This window comes from Lemur catta, chromosome 21 (assembly GCF_020740605.2).
Source record: "Lemur catta isolate mLemCat1 chromosome 21, mLemCat1.pri, whole genome shotgun sequence".
Classification (NCBI taxonomy): Eukaryota; Metazoa; Chordata; class Mammalia; order Primates; family Lemuridae; genus Lemur; species Lemur catta.
In genome coordinates this window covers 16,745,691-16,768,353 of record NC_059148.1, presented here as the reverse complement: position 1 = coordinate 16,768,353, position 22,663 = coordinate 16,745,691, and the positions used below count along the sequence as shown (strand labels likewise).

The 22,663-nt window shown below is 54.7% G+C and overlaps 1 protein-coding gene and 1 pseudogene across 4 annotated transcripts; one reads left to right on the top strand and one right to left on the bottom strand.

Moving 5' to 3' along the window:
• Nucleotides 1-1,486: 1,486 nt before the first annotated feature.
• LOC123625865 lies at nt 1,487-2,282 on the bottom strand (annotated as a pseudogene).
• Nucleotides 2,283-2,767: 485 nt separating this feature from the next.
• On the top strand, nt 2,768-21,608 carry PATZ1 (POZ/BTB and AT hook containing zinc finger 1). 4 transcript variants are annotated; one of them, XM_045534510.1, is made up of 5 exons: nt 2,768-4,806; nt 6,218-6,281; nt 12,511-12,682; nt 18,551-18,623; nt 20,070-21,608. In XM_045534510.1, the coding sequence occupies exons 1-5, from the start codon at nt 3,536-3,538 to the stop codon at nt 20,101-20,103; spliced, it is 1,614 nt and encodes a 537-aa protein (XP_045390466.1). In that variant the 5' UTR covers nt 2,768-3,535; the 3' UTR covers nt 20,104-21,608. The 4 variants fall into 4 exon arrangements, with proteins under 4 accessions (XP_045390466.1, XP_045390468.1, XP_045390465.1 ...); XM_045534513.1 differs by having other exon boundaries at nt 3,145-4,806; nt 18,486-18,623; XM_045534509.1 differs by lacking the exon at nt 18,551-18,623 and having other exon boundaries at nt 2,773-4,806.
• The last annotated feature ends 1,055 nt before the right edge of the window (nt 21,609-22,663 follow it).

Here is a 22,663-nt window from a genome sequence, read left to right as displayed (position 1 = left end):
AAATGATACATAGAATTACTATATGACAATCCCACTCCTAGGTATGTACCCAAGGGAACTGAAAATAGGTACTTAAATACTTGTGCACAACATCCATAGTAGCACTATTCATAACAGCCAAAAGGCCATCAATAAATGAATGGATAAAGGTGCTATATCGACACAATGGAATATCATTCAGCCATAAAACGGAATGAAATACTTATACGTGCTACAGCACAGATGAACCTCAAAAACATTATGTTAAGTGAAAGAAGCCAGACCCTAAAGATCACATACAGATGTGTATAATTCCATTTATATAAAATATCCAGAATAGATAAATCCATAGAGACAGAATGCAGATTGGTGGTTGCCGGGGGGGGGCCAGCGGGAGAGAGGAATGGGGAGTGACTTCTTAACGGGTAAGGAATTTTCTTTTGGGGTGACAAAAATGTTTTGGAACTTGATAGAGGTGGTGATTGCAAAACATTGTGAATGTAGTAAGTGCTAATGAAGTATATACTTTAAAATGGTTAATTTTATGTTATGTGAATTTTACCGTAATTAAAAAAAACACACGAGTTCTCCAAGCATGCCTTGAAGTCTGAAGTTACATAATGAATTCCTGGGAGCCTGAAAGATGGGCAAAGCTGAGGGTAGAGTTATGGGTGAAGTTGAGAGGGCTACTTAGGCTCCCAATTTGCAAAATGGGGCTGATGCACCTTCCGTGTTTTCCTCAGAGCACTATGGATGAGGGTCTTGAAAGCACCTTGTGAACCCACCTTCACAGGGTGAACCCTCTGGAATGAAGCCAGTCATGGCGCCCCGTTTTCTAATCACGGCAGACTGAGAGCCAGTCGCTGGTTCATGTGGAGCCTTTGGGGACAAGTCACTCATTTTCCCCTGCTCCAGCGATAATCTGGGACTATCCATACCTACCTTGGAGAGAGGCTGTGTGTATACAGTAGACATCTAATAATCAGATCCCTTTCCTCTTTCTTTGTGGCTACTCCCAGCCGCACTCTCAAACTCAAAATGTGCATTTCCAGAATCTGCCCAAGAAAGCTGTGGGTCAGAGAGGTTAAGGCATTAGCCCGAGGTGACACAGTGAGTTTGGGTTTAGAACACAGATCTCCTGGCTCCAGGTCCTGGGAACTTTCCTCAAGCCTCTAAGGCTCATTCATTCTCCACGACAGGAGTTTGGCATACACTGCGCCCTTGGGTGGAGGTGTGCAAGACAAGAGATCCAGCCCAGAATTAAGGTCTGTGCAGACATGATCTTCCGAGTCCTCATCACCTCGTGAGACAGGTGCTGCTGTCCCGGAGTGCAGGTTAAGAAACTGACACAGTTTAACTGAGACTCAGAGAGGCCAAGTGAGTGGCACCAGGCCCCCAGACCAGAGGGCAGACGTCTCGGATTCGAACTCGGCCACTCCTGCGGCCCGACGCCCGGAAGCCCCAGGGTGCGCGTGGCTCGGCGCGAGCAAGGCGCGCGGCGGTGGGAATCCCGAGCGGAGTTGGAAGCCGGGCCCGTTCATTTGCATGCTAATACCCAGAATGCTTTTCCCCCCCGCACACCGCTTCTCCTAATGGAAGCGCTCAGTTTGGAACCGTGGAAAGTTTGGAACGCGTACTTTGCTCCTTCTTTGCAACTGTGGGAACTTCCCGCCCGCACACGCGGTGCCTGGAGTCTGGGGCTCTGAGCCAGGCGACTCGCCGGCGGCTGCCAGCGCTTCCTCGGCAGGGAAACCTCAGTGTCCAACCTTCGCGCCGCCGCAGCATCCCCGGGCCGGCCGGGGACAAAGCGCCCAGGCCTGGCGGCGGGACCCGTAGCCAGAGCGCCCGGCGTCTCGTGGGGCTGCGGGCGCTGGGGATGCTCCCGGCTTGGGGAGGCCCGAGGATGTTCCCCGACCCCTCTGGTACTCCCTCTTCCCTGGGGACTGCTAGGGCGCCCGGGGTGTGGGGGGGGGCCTCGATCCTGTCCATCCCCCTCATGTTGTCCCCGGGGCACAAAGCTCGGCGTGCTGTGGTTTGGGGGCGGCTGGACGCTGGCCTCATCTCCCCAGCTCTTCCGGGCGCGCAGCCCATTCGGTTCAGTCAGTGTTTGGGGTGCAGAGGCAGCTCGGGAGGTTCGGCCTCTCCCCGGCCAGGACCCCGGGCCCTCTCTGGGGTTGGAGGCAGAGGCAGTCGCAGGCGACTTCTGGGGATTTCGCGCATCAAAGCGGGACTCCGAAGGGTGGCCGACGCCCGTTCGACCTGCGGGTGCGCATCGCAGGCTGGGGGGCCGGGAGCTGCACCCCTCGGTTCCTACCCACACCCCCAATCGCCGCCACTCTCGCCGGGGAGGGGAGGGACAGTGGCTGCTGGTTTGCTGGCTCGGCGCTTCGTTTGCATTGGTCCGGGGGGGGCTGAGACTGCAGCCCCCGGCCCCGCGGGCGGGGTGGGGAGGCGGGGGCCGGACGGGGGCTCAGGCTGCTCTAGCATTGGCGGAGCTGGGGAATGGGGAGGGGGGGCAGGAAGCGGGGGGAGCGGAGCTGCGCGCGGGGGGGGGGTGTATAAATAGGGAAGGGGGGACGTGCATCCTCGGCTGGGTGAGGGGGGGGGCGCTCGGCACAAAGAAAGTGGAAAGTTTGCAGCGCGGGGCGGCCGGGGCTAGGGATCCAGGCGCGCACGTGCAGGGCCGGGGGCGCTGGGAGCCCCCACGCCGAGCTCGCCGTTTCTTTTTTTTTTCTGCAAGCGAGGGGGGGGTGTTGTTGGTATCGCCCCCTCCTTCTCCTCCCCCCAGGGGTGAAAGTGCAAGAGGAAGTGCAGCCGCTGCCATCTTTCCTCCGCTCCGAACACACGGAGCCCGGGGCCGCAGCGCCGCCGCTTCGTCGCTGCCTTCGCCTGGCCTGGGGAAGGGCCCACCCTGCCGCCGTCGCCGCCCGCCCGCTCCAGCCGCCGCCGCCGCCACCACCAGCCAAGCTCCCGGACCCGGCCCGCGCCGCCACCCCCGTGCGCGCCCCTCCGCCGCCGCCTTCGCCTTTTGTTTCCTCCGCTCCGGCGCCCCCGCCCCGGCTCGCGCTTTGCAGGGGACGCAGCGCGCGCCCCCAGCGGGCCCGGGAAAAGCCGCGGCGCGCGCGCGCGCCTGCGCGGCGGACCCCTCCTCCTCCTCCTTCCCGCGTGTGCGCGCCCCTCTTGGCTGCGCGCCGGCGCCGCCTGGCGGGCGGGAGGGGAGGCGGCAGGCGCGTTTGCAGGAGGGGCTCACCTCTTCGCTCGCTTACCCCCCGGAAGGTAGACCGCGAAGGGGAGGCGGGCGGGCGGAGAGAAGAGACGAGCGCGCGATCCAGCGGGGGTGGGGGTGGCTATGTGGGGGGTGGCGCACCCCGCCGTCTAGACTGTCCGATACGGGCTGGGGGCGTGTGCGCTCGGCGCACCTGCGAGACTAAAGAGCCCCGGGGGGGGCACGTGTGGGGAGTGTGGACACGTCTGCTGCGCCCCGCTTCTCACTGCCTAGGGGAAGGGAGGGGGCGGGCAGGTGCGGCGGCCCGGCCATTGGGAGGGGGCGGCGGCCATGGAGCGGGTGAACGACGCTTCCTGCGGCCCGTCGGGCTGCTACACCTACCAGGTGAGCAGACACAGCACGGAGATGCTGCACAACCTGAACCAGCAGCGCAAAAACGGCGGGCGCTTCTGCGACGTGCTCCTGCGCGTGGGCGATGAGAGCTTCCCCGCGCACCGCGCCGTGCTGGCCGCCTGCAGCGAGTACTTTGAGTCGGTGTTCAGCGCCCAGTTGGGCGACGGCGGAGCTGCAGACGGGGGTCCTGCTGATGTGGGGGGTGCGACGGCAGCCCCGGGCGGCGGGGCCGGGGGCAGCCGGGAGCTAGAGATGCACACTATCAGCTCCAAGGTGTTCGGGGACATTCTGGACTTCGCCTACACTTCCCGAATCGTGGTGCGCCTGGAGAGCTTCCCCGAACTCATGACGGCGGCCAAGTTCCTGCTGATGAGGTCGGTCATTGAGATCTGCCAAGAAGTCATCAAACAGTCCAATGTACAGATCCTGGTGCCCCCTGCCAGGGCCGACATCATGCTTTTTCGCCCCCCTGGGACCTCAGACTTGGGCTTCCCTTTGGACATGACCAACGGGGCAGCCTTGGCAGCCAACAGCAATGGCATCGCAGGCAGCATGCAGCCCGAGGATGAGGCAGCCCGGGCTGCTGGTGCAGCCATTGCGGGCCAAGCCTCCCTGCCTGTGTTACCTGGGGTGGACCGCTTGCCCATGGTGGCTGGACCCCTGTCCCCCCAACTGCTGACTTCCCCGTTCCCCAACGTGGCATCCAGTGCCCCTCCCCTGACTGGCAAGCGAGGCCGGGGCCGCCCAAGGAAGGCCAACCTGCTGGACTCAATGTTTGGGTCCCCAGGGGGCCTGAGGGAGGCAGGCATCCTTCCATGTGGCTTATGTGGGAAGGTGTTCACTGATGCCAACCGGCTGCGGCAGCACGAGGCCCAGCACGGTGTCACCAGCCTCCAGCTGGGCTACATCGATCTCCCTCCTCCGAGGCTGGGTGAGAATGGGCTACCCATCTCTGAAGACCCCGATGGCCCCCGCAAGAGGAGCCGGACCAGGAAGCAGGTGGCCTGTGAGATCTGCGGCAAGATCTTTCGTGATGTGTACCATCTCAACCGGCACAAGCTGTCTCACTCCGGGGAGAAGCCCTACTCCTGCCCTGTGTGTGGGCTGCGGTTCAAGAGGAAAGACCGCATGTCCTACCATGTGCGGTCCCATGATGGGTCTGTGGGCAAGCCCTACATCTGCCAGAGCTGTGGGAAAGGCTTCTCCAGGTGAGGAAAGACACCCTCCTCCTCCCCTACTCCCCCACCACAACCTATCTTAGTCCTGGCTCCTGAGACAGCCCCTTGCCAAGATCTGGGGGTGTGGGACTTGTGGGGGGTCACTTGCCCTTACAGGGCCATGCCAGGTTTGGGGAGAGTGTTTTAAGGGTCCTGATTTTGGGATGGTGTGCCCAAGAGCTGCTTTCTCTTCCCTTAGGGAAGTTCTCTGACACTAGGTGTGCCCTACTGTCTCTCCTCCTTGGGGCCCGTGGGAAGGGGCTGGATTCCTCAGGCCAGAGCCACCAGGCCTCGCCATTCTTCTCCCTGGGCTCCCTTTGTGTTTCCGGCACCAGGCGTGGGGCCCCCTCTGGGGGCGGGAGACTGGTCTCCTCCAGCAACTTTCCCCGCTTGAATGGAATGGCTGCCGAGGGAGGGACTGGAACAAGTGCATCTGGGACTCTTTACACTCCTGCGCCACCAGATCCCCCAACTCAGGGCTTGGGCGATCTTGGGTCAGTAGACTCCAGCTTTGCCTTCCACATGAACCTGGGATCACGGGACGCAGAGCTGGGCACCCAGAGCTGCTGCTTAACACCCAAATCTTTGATCTGCTCCGACCTGGTGGCTCCAGAGCCTAACGGAACCCACAGAGCCCCTTTATGTTCTTAGGACAGAAAGGAAAAGAGGAGGCAGGATCTCTTTTTAGGTTCACTTTCTAGTGAGCCTGATGGGGAACTGAGGACTTGTCTGGGAGCAGAGGGCTGTTTTGTTTTTCTCTTAGAGAACATTCAGAATAAAAGGCTGGTTCTCACTTGGACCCTGTGTGGAGGACCCTGGGATGGAGAACTCCCTTAGAGGGGCCCCAACCAGGAACCAGTCTTACCGGTCAGGCAGCCCCTGCCCACCTGCTCTGGCGGGCATCTGGCTTACCAGCCCAGCTGGGGACTTAAGGCTCCATGGCTGGCCTCTGGGGACTGAATTCCATCCGGGTGGCATTCATTGGCTGCCGTGGCGGGAGAGGCTGGGGGAGGGGAAGGCTGAGTTTCTAAGGGGCTTTAGTCTGGACAATGAATCACACATACCCCCTCCCGGAAAGGCTGCAGTAAGGCAGCCCTGTCTCATTCAAAAGCCACTGCCGCTGGTCCTAGGAATCATTGAGTTTCTGGTTGGGGGATTTAGGGGGGTGGTAGGCAAGATCAGAGACAAATGCTCACTTCCCTTCCCCCTCTAGAAAAAACCAGGGCAGAAAGGCTGGGCCTGTGGAGCCAGAGCTGGGTGGTGACTTTGTCTTTGTCACGTTGGGGTGAGGGAGAGGGAGTCCTCTCCAGCAGTGTGTGTGCTGGGGGGTGGGTCTGGCCAAGTTTATACCCCATCTCTCCGTGTCTTATTCTGAAGTCCTGCTTGGTTCTCTCTTTTCCAGGCCCGATCACTTGAACGGACATATCAAGCAGGTGCACACTTCTGAGCGGCCTCACAAGTGTCAGGTAGGGGTGGGCAGGGCACAGAGGGGCTGAAGGAGGACGCTGATGTTCCCACGGCTGCGGCCGTGAGCAAGCTGATGTGTGTGCCGGGGGCCGGCTGACTGACCACCGCTTTGCACACCTCCCCACTGTCCCTCCACCCTCCCTCTGCTCTCCTTTGTTCTTCACCCCGGCCCCCCTCCCCTCACAGCTGATGTTCCCTCCTTCCTGGTTGCTTGGTCCTGGTTCCCACCCTGTCTTCATCTTCACTCTGTTGCTTGGCTTTTTTCCTCTCCTGGTGTGTGCCGGCTCCTTGGATGGTGGCCTGCATCGCACAGATGTTGTGCTAGGGGACCTGGCACCTTGCTGGGCCTGGCTGCTGGTTTCCAGCAGTTTGTAGGGACTGCAGGGTTTTTAAAAGGGCTCCTGGTGGTCTAGCCAACAACTCTTCCCCTTGTCTGACCCAAGTAGAAGTTCCCCCTGGGTCCCCTCAGCTTAGGACACAAGGCAGTGGGGTGGGGGCAGGAGGTAGGGAGTGGGTGGTCTCATCTCCTGACACTGGTACCTGTTTAACCCGTCCTGAGCCAGGGTTTCCGGAGAACTGTAGAGCAAGGTGGTCTCCTCTTCTCTTGAGCTCTCTGCAGAGTAGCAGGGAGGGAGGCCTGGACCAGATTCTTACCCTTGGTTTCTCTGCTTGAACAATGTCCGGGGGCCCTGCTGGGCCCCAGAAAATTGAGTGTCCTCTCCTGGCCACTGAGTGTTCCTGTGTGGACAGAAAACATGTTTCTGTCTTCTCCTTGGTTATCTCCCCTCTCCTGTACCAAGAGCCCGCCAAGTGCGGCAAGACATGGTTGTGGGGCATTTGCTACCACCTCTGGTAGGATAACCTGCTTCTGCTTATCCTGTTGGTGGCAAGGGGGGCGGGTTCAGGGCGACCTGCAGGGAGGGATGGATGTGCTGTAGGTAGGGCCCAGAGCCCCCAGGGGCCAGGCGTGGAAGGTGTTCACAGACCTGTGTTAGGCGGCCTCACTCGAGGAGGGTGACCCAGGGTGGGCTTGCTGGGATCTGTCTTTGCCTTGCTGCCTTCTCTCTGTCTCTGATTCTCTCATCACAGAGCACATTCTGACTCTCTCAGGTAGTGTGCTGAGCAGCCCGGGCAGAGTAGGAGGAGCCCAGAGGGCAGTGGGGGCGTGCCCGGTGGCCTGGGTGGGTAACCTGCACTCTCTGCCCTTTTTCCAGGTGTGGGTTGGGAGCAGCAGCGGCCTGCCGCCCCTGGAACCTCTTCCTAGCGACCTGCCATCATGGGACTTTGCCCAGCCTGCTTTGTGGAGGTCGTCCCATTCGGTTCCTGACACCGCCTTTTCCCTTTCTCTAAAAAAATCATTCCCAGCCCTTGAAAACCTGAGCCCAGCACACTCCAGCAACGCTCTCTTCTGCCCAGCCCCGCCGGGATATCTGAGGCAGGGCTGGACCGCCCCAGAGAGCAGCAGGGCCTTTACCCAGTGGCCTGTGGGCTAGCCTGGGCCTCCCTGGACAGGGTTCACCACGGAGGGCAACAGGAGTGGCAGTTGGCCTGAGACCCCTGCTTTTGGGAGAGGCCAGCAAGGTGGTTCCTGCCCACCACGCCCAGCTCCTCCCTGGGTGACTTGGGGTCTTTCCCAGCTCAGGACCCCCAAATGGGGGTAGCAAGGAGCACTTTTCTTGGTACCCCACCACAGCCTCCAAGTTTCTTTCTGGGCTCTCTCGCCTTTCCCCCCCGCCCTTTAACAGATGGTACCCCTGGGCATCTGTCCTTGCCTGGGTAACTCTGGAGGTTGGTGCTTTCCCTAGGAACTAAGCTACCAGCTTATCTGTTTCCCCTCCCCTGGCATCACTTCCCATAAGGCATGGGGTTTCGAGAATGGGGCCTGGCTACCCCTCCCCCGACTCTGGGAGTGAATCTGCCTCCAGAGAAGGCTCTGGCACAACTCCAGCTAGTGTCAACCCGCGCTGCCCTCTTCCCTTCCCACTCAGACAGGTCCTGCTTTCATCTCTGGCTAGTGCAGTAGACTTTGGTGTTTTTGAGGTTTATTAGCAGGTGTGCTCAGGAACTAATCAGTAGCTTTATATTGGGTCACCCCAGTATATGGCTTTTGGGGGCTGATAAAGCAGATGTAGACCCCCCTTGGATCCCATTGGTGTGCCCTTTAGCCCCCGCAGGCTATGCGGGGAGAACAGGAGTGATGATAAAAGTTTTCATTCTAACATTTGAGGCTTTGTGTGTTTTGTCCTTGGTCTGTGTCATAACACTGACATCATTGTCCCTTGGTGTAAGAGCCGGCTCCCACCCTGCCCCTGCAATACACACTCTCACAGACCTGCTGGCCCCACCTCTGCCCCGTAGCCAGAACTCCCCTAATGAGGACCCAGCAGGTGAAAATGTGCTGGCTGTGTGCTCTGGGCTGGCCAGCCAGCTGTGCCCGGGCTTGGTTAAACAGCAGGGGCCTCTCCGGCATAGTGTGGTATGCTGAAAGCATCAGAGGTGAAGGGATGGCTCTCTGGGAGTTGGTTCCCTTGGTCTTTGTCTGGCTGGGCATAGTCCATACCTCTCGTCCCCCACTGATGCTGCAGAGGATGAAAAGGGCCAGTTACAGAGACCGGTGCCACAGCGTGAGTTGAAAGGCTGTCTGAAGGTAGGGGCAGGAAGTTTCAGGCTGGGCAGTGACCCACAAGTCTCCTTGAAGCTTGGCCTGAGTGTCCTTAACTGGCCCAGATGCCCCAAGCACTGCTGGATTTATGAGCTCAGTGCGCTGGGACATTGCCCTCCTGTGAAGTTCGGCCTGAAGCTGAGAGGCTGGAGCAGGTGGACCTCTCCCCTTGATTCCAGTGGCCCCACTTCTCTGGGGCCGGTTAGAGAAGGAATGAAATGAGAAGGGCATACGGTCAAGAAGAAGGGGGCCAAAAAAGCCCATGGAGCCAGACCTTCGTGCACTGCCCTTAGACTCTTCCAGGGCTGTGGGAGAAGGCTGCTCAAGACACCCCTGAGGCTGCCAGAGTTCAAAGTCCATCAAGGGTGGGGGTGTGCACTAGCGCCCTTGGTACCATGTGGGCACCATTTGCAAGCTGCTCAACCCTTGGGAAGAAAAGCTTTAGGAATTCTGGGAGGGCGAAAATTGGCCAGGGAGGGAAGGGAGCGTGACTGGGGCTCAGTGTTGAGTGGTGGTGACCAGAGGTGAGGGTGGCTGGGCCAGGACCTGGCAGATGTGCCTCCTGACAACAGCAGGCTGCCTGAGCATAGGGCTGCGGGCAGGACAGCCATTCTGAGCATACTGCCGCTGGAACGCTCTCTTCTCGTCACAGTTCCTCTGTCTTCTCCCTGTCCCCAGGACGGGGAGTGCTTTGCTCCTGAGGGGCCTCAGCACGGAGGTTCTGAATGTCTCCCCTTCTCTGAGATCTGTCTCTCCTCAGCCACATCTCTCCTGGGTGGTGTGGCCAGCCTCTTTCACGTTCTGTGTTGTCTAAACTTCTGGCAGGCCTAGACTCGGACGTGTACGCTTTCACAGTTTTCCCAGAAAACTTGGGGACTCCAGCCACAGAGGGTCAGTCCTGACACAGAGAAGCCAACAATCACTTCAGCTTGGCTTTTTTTTTTTTTTTTTTTAACACAGTGAAAGCTTTTGTTGTGTTTGTATTTTTTTCCCCCAGCAGCAGATTTACATTCCTAATTATGTTTGCTCAGGCTAAAGTTAGCTTTCATTCCTTGAGAGATAATCAATGGAGGATGGGGTGGGGGAAGCCTGCCCAGTCTGGGATTTTAATTTTGCTTAGCTAATCCTCAGATGGATAATCCACTTGTGGATAATTGAGGTTTGGCTGTCTGTCATCTTTAGGTAGCAAAGCATGACAGGCAAAGCCTTTAGAGGACAGATCCCAAACGAAGGTTGGCAAGAGAAACAAGGCATCTCTTTCATATCCCCCCAGTGGCTCCCTCTCCCAGGGACCAAAAAAGACAGAATCCTAAATGTGTGTTTTCAGCCCCATTTTCTTACACCTGGTTCATGTTGGTTCCTTTGAGTTTTGAGGCTTAGAACACTCTCATCTTTGGAGGGGTGGTCCTCAGGTCACTGCCTAGGAAAGCCAGCTCTTGTCCCTGGATAAACTGACAGGTGCCACCTTTCTTCCCCAAGAGTGTTTGTGGCAGCCTTCGCTCAGATTGACAGGTTGGTGGGTTCGGTGGAAGATTCTGATCTTTTTCTCCCACTGTGGCCTATCATTGGGTCACAAGATCCCTGACTGAGGTGGCGCTCATTTGTGGCCATGAGAGCAAGCGTCCAGGATGCTTTCTGAGTCACCTAAGTGGTGGAATTTCCCTGCACAAATCCTTTCACCTTTCCCCATCAGAGGAGTCCTGGCTGCCAAGTACAGTACACTGTGTTAAAAAGGATCAGCACCTTTCACTCACCGGAAGCTACCTCTGCCAATCTGGAGATGATAAGAGCGTAGGCATCTGTGCTGGTTCCTGTTGCAGCTGTCCCTTGTCCTCTCAGGTCCTCTGCTGGCCCAGCTATAAATTGGGAAAGATAAGATAGCTCAGGGTGGCTGGGAGGATTGGTAGAGTTGTGGCCTGGCTGTGGCAGGGGTGTACTGGGCTTTCTCTAGTAGCTGAGTCTTGTGCTTTAGCCAAGTTCGCTTTCTAAAGTTAGCTTCCTCATTTGTCATATGAATCAGCTGAATATATAAAAGAGACAAAAGCAGTGTTTCATTAGCATACATTGTTCTGTTCAAGTTTGTAATGTTTACTTAAAAAGACAATGACTGAGAAGAGCAAGGGGAGGCTATGCTGACGCACACGGATATTTGGGATTGCAGTAGCAAACAGTGGCGTTTTCCACCACCAAGCATTGCACGCACTTGTCTCTTCTTTGTACAGTAAGGAGATAGATATTTGTATGTGATGTCAGTGTTCAGACACTTACCTTAAGATCTCAGGGTCTCAGGATGCACTTCTGTTAAAGAGAGACGGCAGGGGCCCCTCCAAGCTAGCACAAGTTAACGTTTGGTAGGTAATGCACTTAAAGGTGAACGTTGCTGTCTCTTGCAGTTCTGAAACAGTAAACACACAGAGAGAAAAGAAATGAGTCAGAATTGACTGGAACCCCTAGTCAATTGAAACACAGAACCAAAATAGCTTGAAAGCCAACAGATTCAACTCTTCTCAGAGCTTCCCGACATTCCGTGACCCCCAAGGCTAACCTGCCTTGCAAGCCCCAACTGAGGAAGGGATGTTGAGGGGAGGCCAGTGACTGATAGAGTATCAGTCAGGTTCTCAGGTATAGGAAATGCCCAGTGACCCAGGGCCTCCTTCCCAGGGGGCTGGTGCTGACCTTTGGCTCCCCAGTTGTCCAACCTTGTGACCTGGGTGTGAAGTGGTGCTCAGCTCACACCATAGCCCACTGTGGCCACGTTGTCTTGGAGGGTGATAACGCAGCCCGCGTCAGAGGGCTGTTGTAAGGATGGGTTGCATGAGATAAATGCCCCTAAAACACTAAGCCTGCCACCTGCCTGGCCAGAATGAGTGCTCATTAATGCAGGGTGATATCGTCATCCTTGTTACTGGCGTTTCCCCAACTTAACATTTCACAAATTCTCTCGAAGCTTCCGGCCCTTGTTATCTCTGCTAATTCTCACATTAGCAGAATTGACACTGTCATTTAGGGGCTGCTTTTGCAATTCAAACTCACAAAAACATTATGAAGCATTGTCTCTGTGCTTTGTCCTGCCTTTTCTTTCCATTTCCCTGTGGCCAAGGAATAATGTCACTTTTAAATAAAATGAATAAATTGAATTCTTTGTTTAAAGCAACTTGGGGAAACCCAGGGATGGAGAACAGGAAGGCTGGTTTATTTGCCAATAACCCATCTGTAAATCCACTTACAGCCAATGTGCCTAAAGTCGGTTCTTACTGTTGACGAATGAACAAATGTCTCACTCTTCGTTTTGTAGAGGAGTATAGAACTCTTCTGCCGTGTCCTGGGCGTGTAGCCGTTTAGAACCAGTGGTTCCAGCTCAGGTGTCCTGTGAGGAGGTATCATGGGAAATCAGAGCAGCTGCTTGGCATTCAGGGTAGAGAGCCTGAGCCACGCCCTGAAGCTCTCTTTGCAAAGGAGAGTCCATGTGATGGCCAGAAACCGTTCTTGCTTCGCAGTGTGTTTGGTGGGGAGTCAGGCGTGGAATGCCGGATTTCACCTCATCCCGTTTTCCTTTCTGCCCCCAGACCTGCAACGCTTCTTTTGCCACCCGAGACCGTCTGCGCTCCCACCTGGCCTGTCATGAAGACAAGGTGCCCTGCCAGGTGTGTGGGAAGTACTTGCGGGCAGCGTACATGGCAGACCACCTGAAGAAGCACAGCGAGGGGCCCAGCAACTTCTGCAGTATCTGTAACCGAGGTAATCTGCTCGCTGTTTCCTCATTTCCAGAGGATGGTGTGTCCAGAACCCCCTGCCTCAGACTCCACTCTTTGCACGGCTTTCCCTTCCCACTGAACAGTGAGCACCTCCATTGCCCAGCTAGCTGTTCATTGCCCCCTCCTTCCCAAGGAACTTGGGGTGCTTGGAATGGGAGGTCCCAGGAGACCAGCAGGTGGGAACAGAAGGAGACAGGTTATTCCCAAGCTTGGGCCCGTAGCTCACCTGCTGCTCAGGTGGGAGGATGGATGCATTTTGCAGATACCACTGAACTACTGAGGTTGGTGGAGGAGTCCGTAGGTCCCAAAGTGGGAGGAAAAAAGTGTCCTGTTGAAGAGCTTTTGCTAGCTGATTTGTTGGCATATGAAATTCAGCAGCCAGGGAAGGAGGTCGAGTGATGGAGATAAACAAAGGGCAGAAACTTTCTAGCACAAATGGTCAGGAGAGAGCCCAAACTCAGATGGATTGTGACCTTGAGGACAGAGGAACATGGAACGTGCTCTGAGCAGGGCGGCGTGCTTGAGGACAAGGTGGGCCTAGGTGGTGTCTCCCTCTGTGGCAGTGGTGTCGTGTTAGGTGAAAGCAGGCCAGTCTCTGAGGTTCTGCTGGCTGTTGCAAGTGCTGGAGGTTGGTATTTTGTAAGCACAGTGTCAGGGAGGAGGCTCGCTCTGAATCTGTGCTGCAGGCGGTCGGGGCAGCTGTCCGTGTGAGCGTGAGGATGCTTCTGCATGGTGCGCCTGCTCTGGCCGGCTGGGGATATTGTCGGGACGTCTTTATCTCCTGGGGCACTCTTGTCTCAACGCTTTTGGAAGTCTGGGGTATGGCTTAACGGGTCAGTCGCTGAACCAGGAGTCAGGGGACCCAGGGTGTAGCCCCAGCCTCTCACTATGGCCTTGAGTTCTCCCTTCCCCTCTCTTAAGCTTCAGTTTCTTCGTCTCTCAAATGGGGTTAAGAACGCCCCCCTCCCCGTCTCATACCTCACAGGGTTGTTGTAAGGATCCCAAGACACAAGGTAGGTGAAAGTTCTCTGAACCCACAAGGAGCTGCACACTTGAGAGGCCAATCCTTACACTTTGCAACAATGTTAAGGACACCACTTGCTGACACTCTGATTTGGACCAGGCACAACACCCCTGCAGGCCTTGGCTGGAATCGCTGGGTGCCTGTGCTGTGTCCATGTGCCCTGAGGCGCCTGGTGGAGGGAGATTGCTGAGTAGCTGGGTGTTCTTGGTGATCCTATCCTATCCTGGGAATTCACACCCGCGATTTGCCTTGAAAGCAACTGGATGTTTGTACCACTAGGACACCTTTGAAAGCAGGGAAGTAGTATTCAAGCCTCTTAAGCCATCTGTGCTATTTTCTGACATGTCAGTAGAGCCCATTTCTGGCAGGAGCATCCCCCAGATAGCAAGCAGGTTTGTGCGTGCCGGGAGAGCCATCAGGCTGTGGCTGACCATCTTGACTAGGGCTGCCCCAGCCCTAGAAGAAGATGGTTTCTTGTCTTGCTTCTTCCCAACCTGGCTTCCTGACAGCACCCCCAAATAGCCCTAACCCTGCTGTAACATGCTGTCAGCAGGCATCTTGTCAAGTTTTCAATGTTGAAATTCCCAGTTTGAGAACTGGGGTCAGAAAACAGAGGCTGAACACCAGTGAGAGTGGAGGACACTAATGACAAAACTCAGAAAGCCCAGCTGAGATAGCGGAGTAGCACAAGAACGGGACAGGAGACCCTGGGCTACAGGCCTGGGGAGCCCAGCTCAGATGGAAAGAACTGAGAGCAGCAGGGACAGTGGGAAAGTTGGCCCAGTTAGGAGGTGGCTGATGTGGCAAAGCCAACAACTATTGTACATCACGATTTCTTTTCCAACGGCTGGTAAGAGGACTTGGGCAACAGGCACAGACTACATGACTGGGCTGGCAGAGCCAGAAGAGTAAAACCAGAGTCCACCTTTTCTCAGAAAAGCCAAGACCAGATCTGGATCACAGGCCAAACATCTTCGTGTCCCAGAGTCACAGCAGGAAGTGCCATTCCTCCAGGAAGACAAAAGAAGGTGCTGGTCCAACCCACGCTGGGTACTCAGAAGGAAGAGGAAATGATTGCAGTTTTTATCAGAAGAGAAGCAGGATTCTGCCTCTGGACTCATTCCTTGGGCAGAAATAGGAAGAGGTCAAAAAAGAACAAAAATGAGGAAGAGGGTAAAGTTCCTTTTGGGCACCAAAGACATTGAGACATTGGAATCAGAATGCAGAGAGCTCTGTGTCATCGTTTGCCCTGCTGCCACCAAGGCTATGCGTACCGGAGTTGAATGAATAAATGAATGTTCTTATCCTTGCAACGGTTGAGCAGAGGCTCAGTGTTAGCCCACTGGGCAGAATGGTTAAAGTTGAATCCGGTGAACTTCCAGGTGTCCTCTGAGATCCTTCAGTCCCAACAATTCTTAAACAGTCAACTTAACTACCTACCTATGGAGCTGCCTTTTTCAGTCTTTGACACAAAAATGACTCCTGGCGGTGAGGGGAGGTAGCTTGACTGCCCTAGCCCAACACTTGAGTCAAATGCAAATTAATGAGACAGATGACCCTGTTTTTGTTCTAGAAACATATAGGGAGTATATGATGCCATTTGTAGAGGAAGATCATTTGCAGTGGGGGGAGTGTTATGGCTAGAAAAGTTTGTTCTCTCATTTTTGAGTTGAGGGGATCAGTGGAGTTGAGCAGTGGAAAAGAGAGACAGGATCACCATGATTTTCTTCCTTTCTTTTAAACTTTCTCTAGCAGGGTCTTTGTATATATATGCATATGATAGCTCATCAAGAATCTGCCTTTGACAGAGACAGCTGGACTCAAACATCATTGCTTAAAAGGTAGAGGAAGCCTTCTCCCCAGTCAGAGGTGAGCGCACAAGTGGGGAAATGCAGACAGCCTGCTGGACTGACATAAACCTACTTGGAAGGCCCCCTCCAACACAGGGCAGCTGGGAACGGCCCCTCCAGGGTTTGAACATCGAGAAAGTAGTCCCCAGCCCTTGCATGGATATGGAACCTGTCAGAGGATGATTTGCTTCTGGAATACAGAAGGCAGGTACAGCAGGCTAGAAAACGCAACTGAGGAGCAGTGGCCTTTTGCTAATAAACTCTTCGCCTCTGGAGTGGGAGGGCGGGTGGCTTGTTGGTTGTAGTGGCAGTTATGTGTGCGCCCAGCGTCTCCCTTGCGTGGACGCCTGGATCAAGCTGCCTCTTTGGCACTTGGTTAATCAGTGGTGAATGGTGGGTAAGTTTAGAATTCCTGCTAAATATGTCTGGCTTCAAAGATGTGTTCTGCTCAGAAGCTCAGCTTCTGTTTCATCCCAACACTTGGCTGCTGAGTTGCTCTGTGTTTAAATTCTGGGCTTTAAGTGGCAGCTGTGGATCCACTCCCACCACCCTGCCATGTGGTTTTGCTATAGATAGTACAGTCTGCAGCTGGGGTAGAGTCAAGGGGACGCAACAGTTTCTCAGACTGTTTTTCAGGAAAACGCAGCAAGTTTGTATTGAGCATCTGCTGTATTCCCCTGGCAGAGCTCTCCCGTGAGAGTGACTATAGTAATTCCTGGTGTTCCTGCCTTTCCTGTCCCCTTTGATTGCAGTGGACCTGCTCTGGTACACCACGGGGAGGGCTTCATACTACTTTAGAGGTCCCAAAGGGATTAAAAGCCAAAAGAAAAAAACTCCCTTCTAAAGTGCCATCATCATAGTATCAGAAAGTTCTGCTATCTTGTGCGGGTTTCCAGGGACCAATGTCTCCTGGTTCAGCTTGGTTCCACGGTGCCCACCCAAGGGGCAGGGCTGAGAGCCTCTTTCCCACCAGCCTTGTCTACTCATTCCTGACTTCAGCCTTCCTCTGAGGACCATTTGCATGTGACTCTCTTAAGGCGGCCTGTCCCCCAGTCATTGGCCCTAGGCAGACCACTGCGGTCACAGTGCAGGACAGTTCACTCTGCCAGGCAGGACAGGACACCAGCATCTGGTCCGGGTAGAACTTTGAAGTAGCTGTGTTGGGAAAGGAAGGAAAATTTGCCTGATGGCTCGTTTCCCTCCAGAACCACCAAGTGCTGCTGGCAGGGGAGTATTTGTCAAATAAGCTTCCCCAAAGCCACCCCTCTCTGGATCGGCAGCTTCCATTCTAACCCACCGACGTGGCAGAGAAACACGTGTCAATGAGGATAGTGAAGCCTATTGCAAAAGTCAGAAGGATGTTTCTAGGGCCCAGGGCCAATACACAGGAACCATTAAAGAATTAGCCCAGTGGTTAAGGGCTGAGTTCTGGTGGCACGTGGTCCTGGGGTTGGAGTCCAGGCTCTATCACTTAGTAGCTGTACATGTGTTACTTCACCTCATCAAGCCTCCTATTTCTTTATCTGTCAAATCGGTATAATAGTAATTCACAGCACCCGTATAGGGTGTTGGGGGAATTCTACCAAGTAGTGTGTGCAGTGTGCTGGGCCCTGGCACACCATCAGCACCTGCTAAAAGTGAACTTTTATTACAGATCCAGCAGCATTCAAAATGCCTGCCAATTCAGGCTTTTTTAAAACAAGTCTTGTGCACACATCACACAGTACTCGCTAGCCTCTGACCCTTAGCAGTGGATCTCAGTGTTACCCTATGGCTATGTAATTTTAAAGGAAGTGAAAATACCTGATAACGTGTCAGCCAGATCTGGAGTGGATTAAAGGGACACCATCAGGGCACAGGAGCCTCCAGGGGGCCTTATACTAAAAAGGCTTTGGTTCCTGCTTTCGGATCCTGGACCGCAGTGAGGTTCAACGGCAAACCTCCTTCCTGTGAAACCCAAGCCAACAGCCTTTTACTGGCCCACCTGATTCTGTATCCCTGGACCTGTGGCTGCTGTGGAAGTGGCCCAACATCTGCTCTTCCCAGCCTGAGACATTTCGTGGCTCAAACTGACTGAAGCAGGTGGGGATGGGCTAGATTGCCCCTCCCCCCAAATAAAGACAAACACATCATCCCTGTTTTCTTCTTCTGGACGTGAACCTGGTGGATGCTCCAAAATTGAACCAAAAAGACCACCGTGAATAAGAGATGACCGTGCCTCTTTGACATCCTGTTTTTGCTGTTGTTCTTCAAAAGGTCTAAACAGTCACTAAATCCAGTTATGCTGAAGGTGGGAAAGTTAGCAAAATAGAACATATCCTAACAGGTAGAAGGGGGATCTCTGGAGGCATGCCTTTGGGATCCCTGGTTTGTCAGCCAGTTTAATGTTGAGCAGGCATTCTGCTGGCTGGAATCCCGTGGCTGCCCTAAGGCCTCGCGCACTTGTCTAACCACATTTCTAGCCATGGTCCCTGCCGCTGACCTGGGGCTACGGGACATCCACTCAAACCACCTGTTACTAAGGCATCAAACAAGTCTGGAGACAGCTGGCCTCTGGCTCCAGCAGGAGCAGGATCTCAGGCCGTCCCACCAGGCAGCCGGCCTAGGCCCCTCACCACAGCCTTGCAGAGTGGGCTTTGCAGAGAAGCTGATTTGTGGACAGTGCCACCCTCTGTCCCAAGCCACGTAGCTCATGTGATTACAGCCGTTTTTTTGTATGGTTTTTTTTGGTTTTTTTTTTTTCTGCTGGTGCATTGATCTTGGATACAGCTGTTTTTGAGCCAAGGTGGGGGCCCCTTCTAGGTGCAGCTGACCTGAGACTGCTAGCCAGCGCGGCCAGAGGAGAGGCATGGGGGAAGGAGAGAGGTATCTCTTGCTGGCCGCGGGATCTCATCTCCTTTTGTCTTGTTTAGGTTTCTCCTCTGCCTCCTACTTAAAGGTCCATGTTAAAACCCACCACGGTGTTCCCCTTCCCCAGGTCTCCAGGCACCAGGAGCCCATCCCGAATGGGGGAGCAGCGTTCCACTGCGCCAGGACCTATGGCAACAAAGGCAAGCGACCCCTTGCTCTGCACTTTGCTTCTCTGCGCAGACTGTGTTGTGGGGGCGCTGGGCCGGGTGTGGGGAGGCGGGAAGGCGGCCAGCTTTCTGGCTGCCTTGAGGAGGCTCAGAGATCTGAGTGGCAGTGGCCTCCAGGACAAAAGTCACAGTGGGTATCTCACTCCAGGGCAGTGAGGCTTTAGGGCACTGCCGAGATCCTGCCCCCGCCTCCTCTTCCCCAGCCCTCCTCCCTTCCTGGCCAGCCCCCACCGTCTGGAGCCCTGCAGGATGCCCTGGGCCCAGGGCGGAAGAGGAGCCCTGCATGACAAGTCACTTGGGCCTGTCCATTGCCTGTAGCCTTGTAGGATGGTGTGGAGCTGCGGCTGAATGCTTTCTCCTCCTTTGACCCTGTGGGCCGGCGGGAGCCAATTGCTGGCTTCTCCCGTGATAGGGGTGGTCGGTTGCTGTGAACAGCCCTTTCTGGAGGGCCTCTGGCTGTGGTTGTGAGCTGCATGGCAAGAAATGAGCTACCTGACTCCTCTGACTCAGAGCTGGTTTGTGGAGAGGTCCCCAGGCCCACCTTCACTTGTTGGTCAGGTTGTTCTGTGGTATGTCACATTGTTGTTGCCTTGGGGATGAGGCCAGGAGCTTGGCAGATGGTAGAGATGGCAGAGATGGCATGCTCCATGCTTCCATCACAGACCTCCCTTCCCGGCATGGCTCTCTGGACCCAGGAAGGAAGCTGTGATTGGTAGAGGACTCCAGTGTGGACGGGGCAAGGCAGAGCAGTCAGGGTTGTCTCTTATCCCAGCTTGTCCTGGGCCCTGGGTGGGGACACCCAGCCGCCTGAGTTGTTCAGAGTTGCTTTTAATCTCTGTGCTTTGGCTGCTTGGCCCTGGAATAGTTTTGGCAGAAGGAAGGCGGTAAAGGGCAACGCTTACATTGGCAGCATTAGGAAAAGAATTGGCTTCTGTCTGAGCCATCGATAGGGTCTGCCGGGGTTGAGGACCTCATGGCTCTGGTCCTGCCTGGCTGGCTAGGGTGCAGCTACAGTGGTGTCGGAGATGAAGCCATTGATACACCTGCTCGGCATCATCAACTTAGCTGTTTAACCCCAGAGGCACCCAAGAGAGCGCCCAGGAGTTGGGGTCTCTGAGTTGTTTGGGGCAGAAGCAGTAGAGGTCCCCTCTCCTCACCCCTTCCTTGAAGCAGGCTGAGATGATGGTGAGCAGTCCACGTGCAGCTGCATGAAGCGTCCACACCAAGGGAGGCTGCCTCACCCTTGTAGGAACTCCAGGCTCCCAGACTTACCAGCCAAACCTCCGTGTGTTCAGCCAGGGCCACGGCTGGCCGTCAGCTGCCTCCCACAGGCCATGAGCTGGCACCCCATGACCCCTCCAGGAGGGGGAATCTCCAAGGCCCGGCCTCATCCCTCCCCTGTGTTTTGTTTTTCCATAGAAGGCCAGAAATGCTCACATCAGGATCCGATTGAGAGCTCTGACTCCTACGGTGACCTCTCAGACGCCAGTGACCTGAAGACACCAGAGAAGCAGAGTGCCAACGGCTCTTTCTCCTGCGACATGGCAGTCCCCAAAAACAAAATGGAATCGGATGGGGAGAAGAAGTACCCGTGCCCCGAATGTGGGAGCTTCTTCCGCTCTAAGTCCTACTTGAACAAACACATCCAGAAGGTGCATGTCCGGGCCCTCGGGGGCCCCCTGGGGGACCTGGGCCCTGCCCTCGGCTCACCTTTCTCTCCCCAGCAGAACATGTCTCTCCTCGAGTCCTTTGGGTTCCAGATCGTTCAGTCGGCCTTTGCATCATCTTTAGTGGATCCTGAGGTTGACCAGCAGCCCCTGGGGCCTGAGGGGAAGTGAGGCAGATGCTGCGTCCCCACGGACACAGCCACACGGGGACTGCTGAGAAATGCTGTGAATGCGGAGGGAAGTGATGTCTTTGGGTTCTGTAGCTGAGAGATTTTTATTCGTTTTTAACTCCTTCCCCCCCAACCCCGACCCAACTCCCTCTCCACCAACTGTTCCCCCAGTGGTCTTTAGAAATAGATTTTCTCCTGCTATTCTGCAGAAATATCAGCGAGACCCAGAATGGGACGAGGGCAGAAAACACTACATAGGCCTCCCAGGCAACACCAGTCCCAGTTCCCCTAATGGGTGGAAGCTGGAATTCCTGGTGCTCGATTCTTAGTGACTCCCATCCCAAACCCAAACCCAAACTCCATGGCATTCTGGGACCTCAGTGATTTTGGTCTCCTCCCACTTCTCTGATTCCTCATTCCCCCCTTTCCATATCCCTTAAAAAAAAAAAAACACTCAGTAGGGTCTCCACCCACTTATACAACGCTGATGCCCAGCTGATTTTAAGGAAGCCAGAAGCCTACAGCATCCCACGGACCATGGGGTGAGCGTCCTCCAAGAGCCCCCCTGAGCTCAGCCCTCAGCCTGGAGGGCTCCAGACCTTCCTGAGCCCTGTGTGGAGGGAGGCTAGCACTTCGCTGCTAGGACAAGCTCAGCTATTGAGGACACCCCCACCCCAAATTCCAGTTCTTACGTGATTTTAACCATTCAACTTGCTGTTGGGTTTTAATTCTCTAATTATTATTATTATTGTTATTATTTTTTAGGACCAGTTGTAGTGAATTGCTACTGAAAGCTATCCCAGGTGATACAGAGCTCTTTGTAAACCGCAGTCACACGTTAGGGTTAGTATTAAACTTTGTTTAGATGTACCATAATTAACTTGGCTAGTTGATTGTTTGAAGTCTATGGATGAAATAGTTTTATGCAAAATTTTAAAAAATGCCAGTCTGGTCAGGGAGGTAGGGGGGTTTCAGTGCTGTTTGGAGCCAGGAAGGCAGAAGAACCAGCAGGTAGGGACATTGTGTACCTCGGTTGTGTCACACGTGAGCAAGCCCAGGTTGACCTTGTGATGTGAATTGATCTGATCAGACTGTATTAAAAACGTTAGTACGTTACTCTACCTGCTCCTCTGAGTCCGCTCTTTCAGCTGTGGGGGGTCTTTGGGACCTAGAGGTGGGTAGTCTATAAACCCCAGCACCTGGGGTTGGAGTGGGGGCCCAGGAGACCCCCTTCCTCTTCTTTGTACCAGTTTCACTGGGATTGACAGGTGGATGTTCCCACTGAATGCTTAGGTGCTGCGATTCGCCCATTTGTTCAGAAATATTCACTGCATGGCTGGGTATGGTGGTTCACACCTATTATCCTAGCACTCTGGGAGGCCGAGGTGGGAGGATTACTTGAGCTTAGGAGTTTGAGACCAGCCTGAGCAAGAACAAGACCCTGTCTGTACAAAAAATGGAAAAATTAGCCAGACATGGTGGCACCTACCTGTAGTCCCAGCTACTTAGGAGGCTGAAGCAGAAGGATGGCTTGATCCCAGGAGTTGGAGGTTGCAGTGAGCTCTGAAGACGCCACTGTACTGTAGCCAGGTGACAGCAAGACCCTGTCTCAAAAAAAAAAAAAAAAAAAATGAGTTCAAGAGTACAAAGAAGGATAACTGGGCAAGGTTAAGGGGATAGTGACAGCAGGAGGGTAGGTAGGGTGGCCCAGGAAAGTCTGAGGTGGGGTTGGGACCCAAGGAGAGAAGACCTGGGTTGAAGGGGATCCAACATAGCAACTGGTTAGGACCTAAGGAGGGACATGGGCAGGGAATCCTCATGGCCCAAGAGGCTTTAAGAAACTGAGCAATTTGAATCTCCTGGTGCCATGTTGTCTGCCTGGTGTTAAGTGAAAGCTTGTTGCACCATGAGTGGTGAATGTATGAAGAAAAGGGGCAAAGAGAACAGCGAGCAAGATGCAAGAAGTAAGCGTGATGGAGAATGAATGGGAGCAAGAAGCAAGAACGAGAGAGGACAGCAGACTTACGGCATCTTGAGAAATCTCAGGGAAGGAAACCCCTAAATGAATAGAAACAGCATTTAACCTCCAAACAAAACAATGATAAAGGAGAGAAAAATAAACAGACCAGGAGGAACAAACAAAGCACAAAGTTATCTAGACTCATATTAGTATCAA

Coding starts and splice junctions, on each gene's coding strand:
- PATZ1 (XM_045534513.1), top strand. CDS start 3,536: ATGGAGCGGGTGAACGACGCTTCCTGCGGCCCGTCGGGCTGCTACACC. Junction 4,807..6,217: donor TGTGGGAAAGGCTTCTCCAG/GTGAGGAAAGAC, acceptor TCTCTTTTCCAG/GCCCGATCACTTGAACGGAC. Junction 6,282..12,510: donor AGCGGCCTCACAAGTGTCAG/GTAGGGGTGGGC, acceptor TTCTGCCCCCAG/ACCTGCAACGCTTCTTTTGC.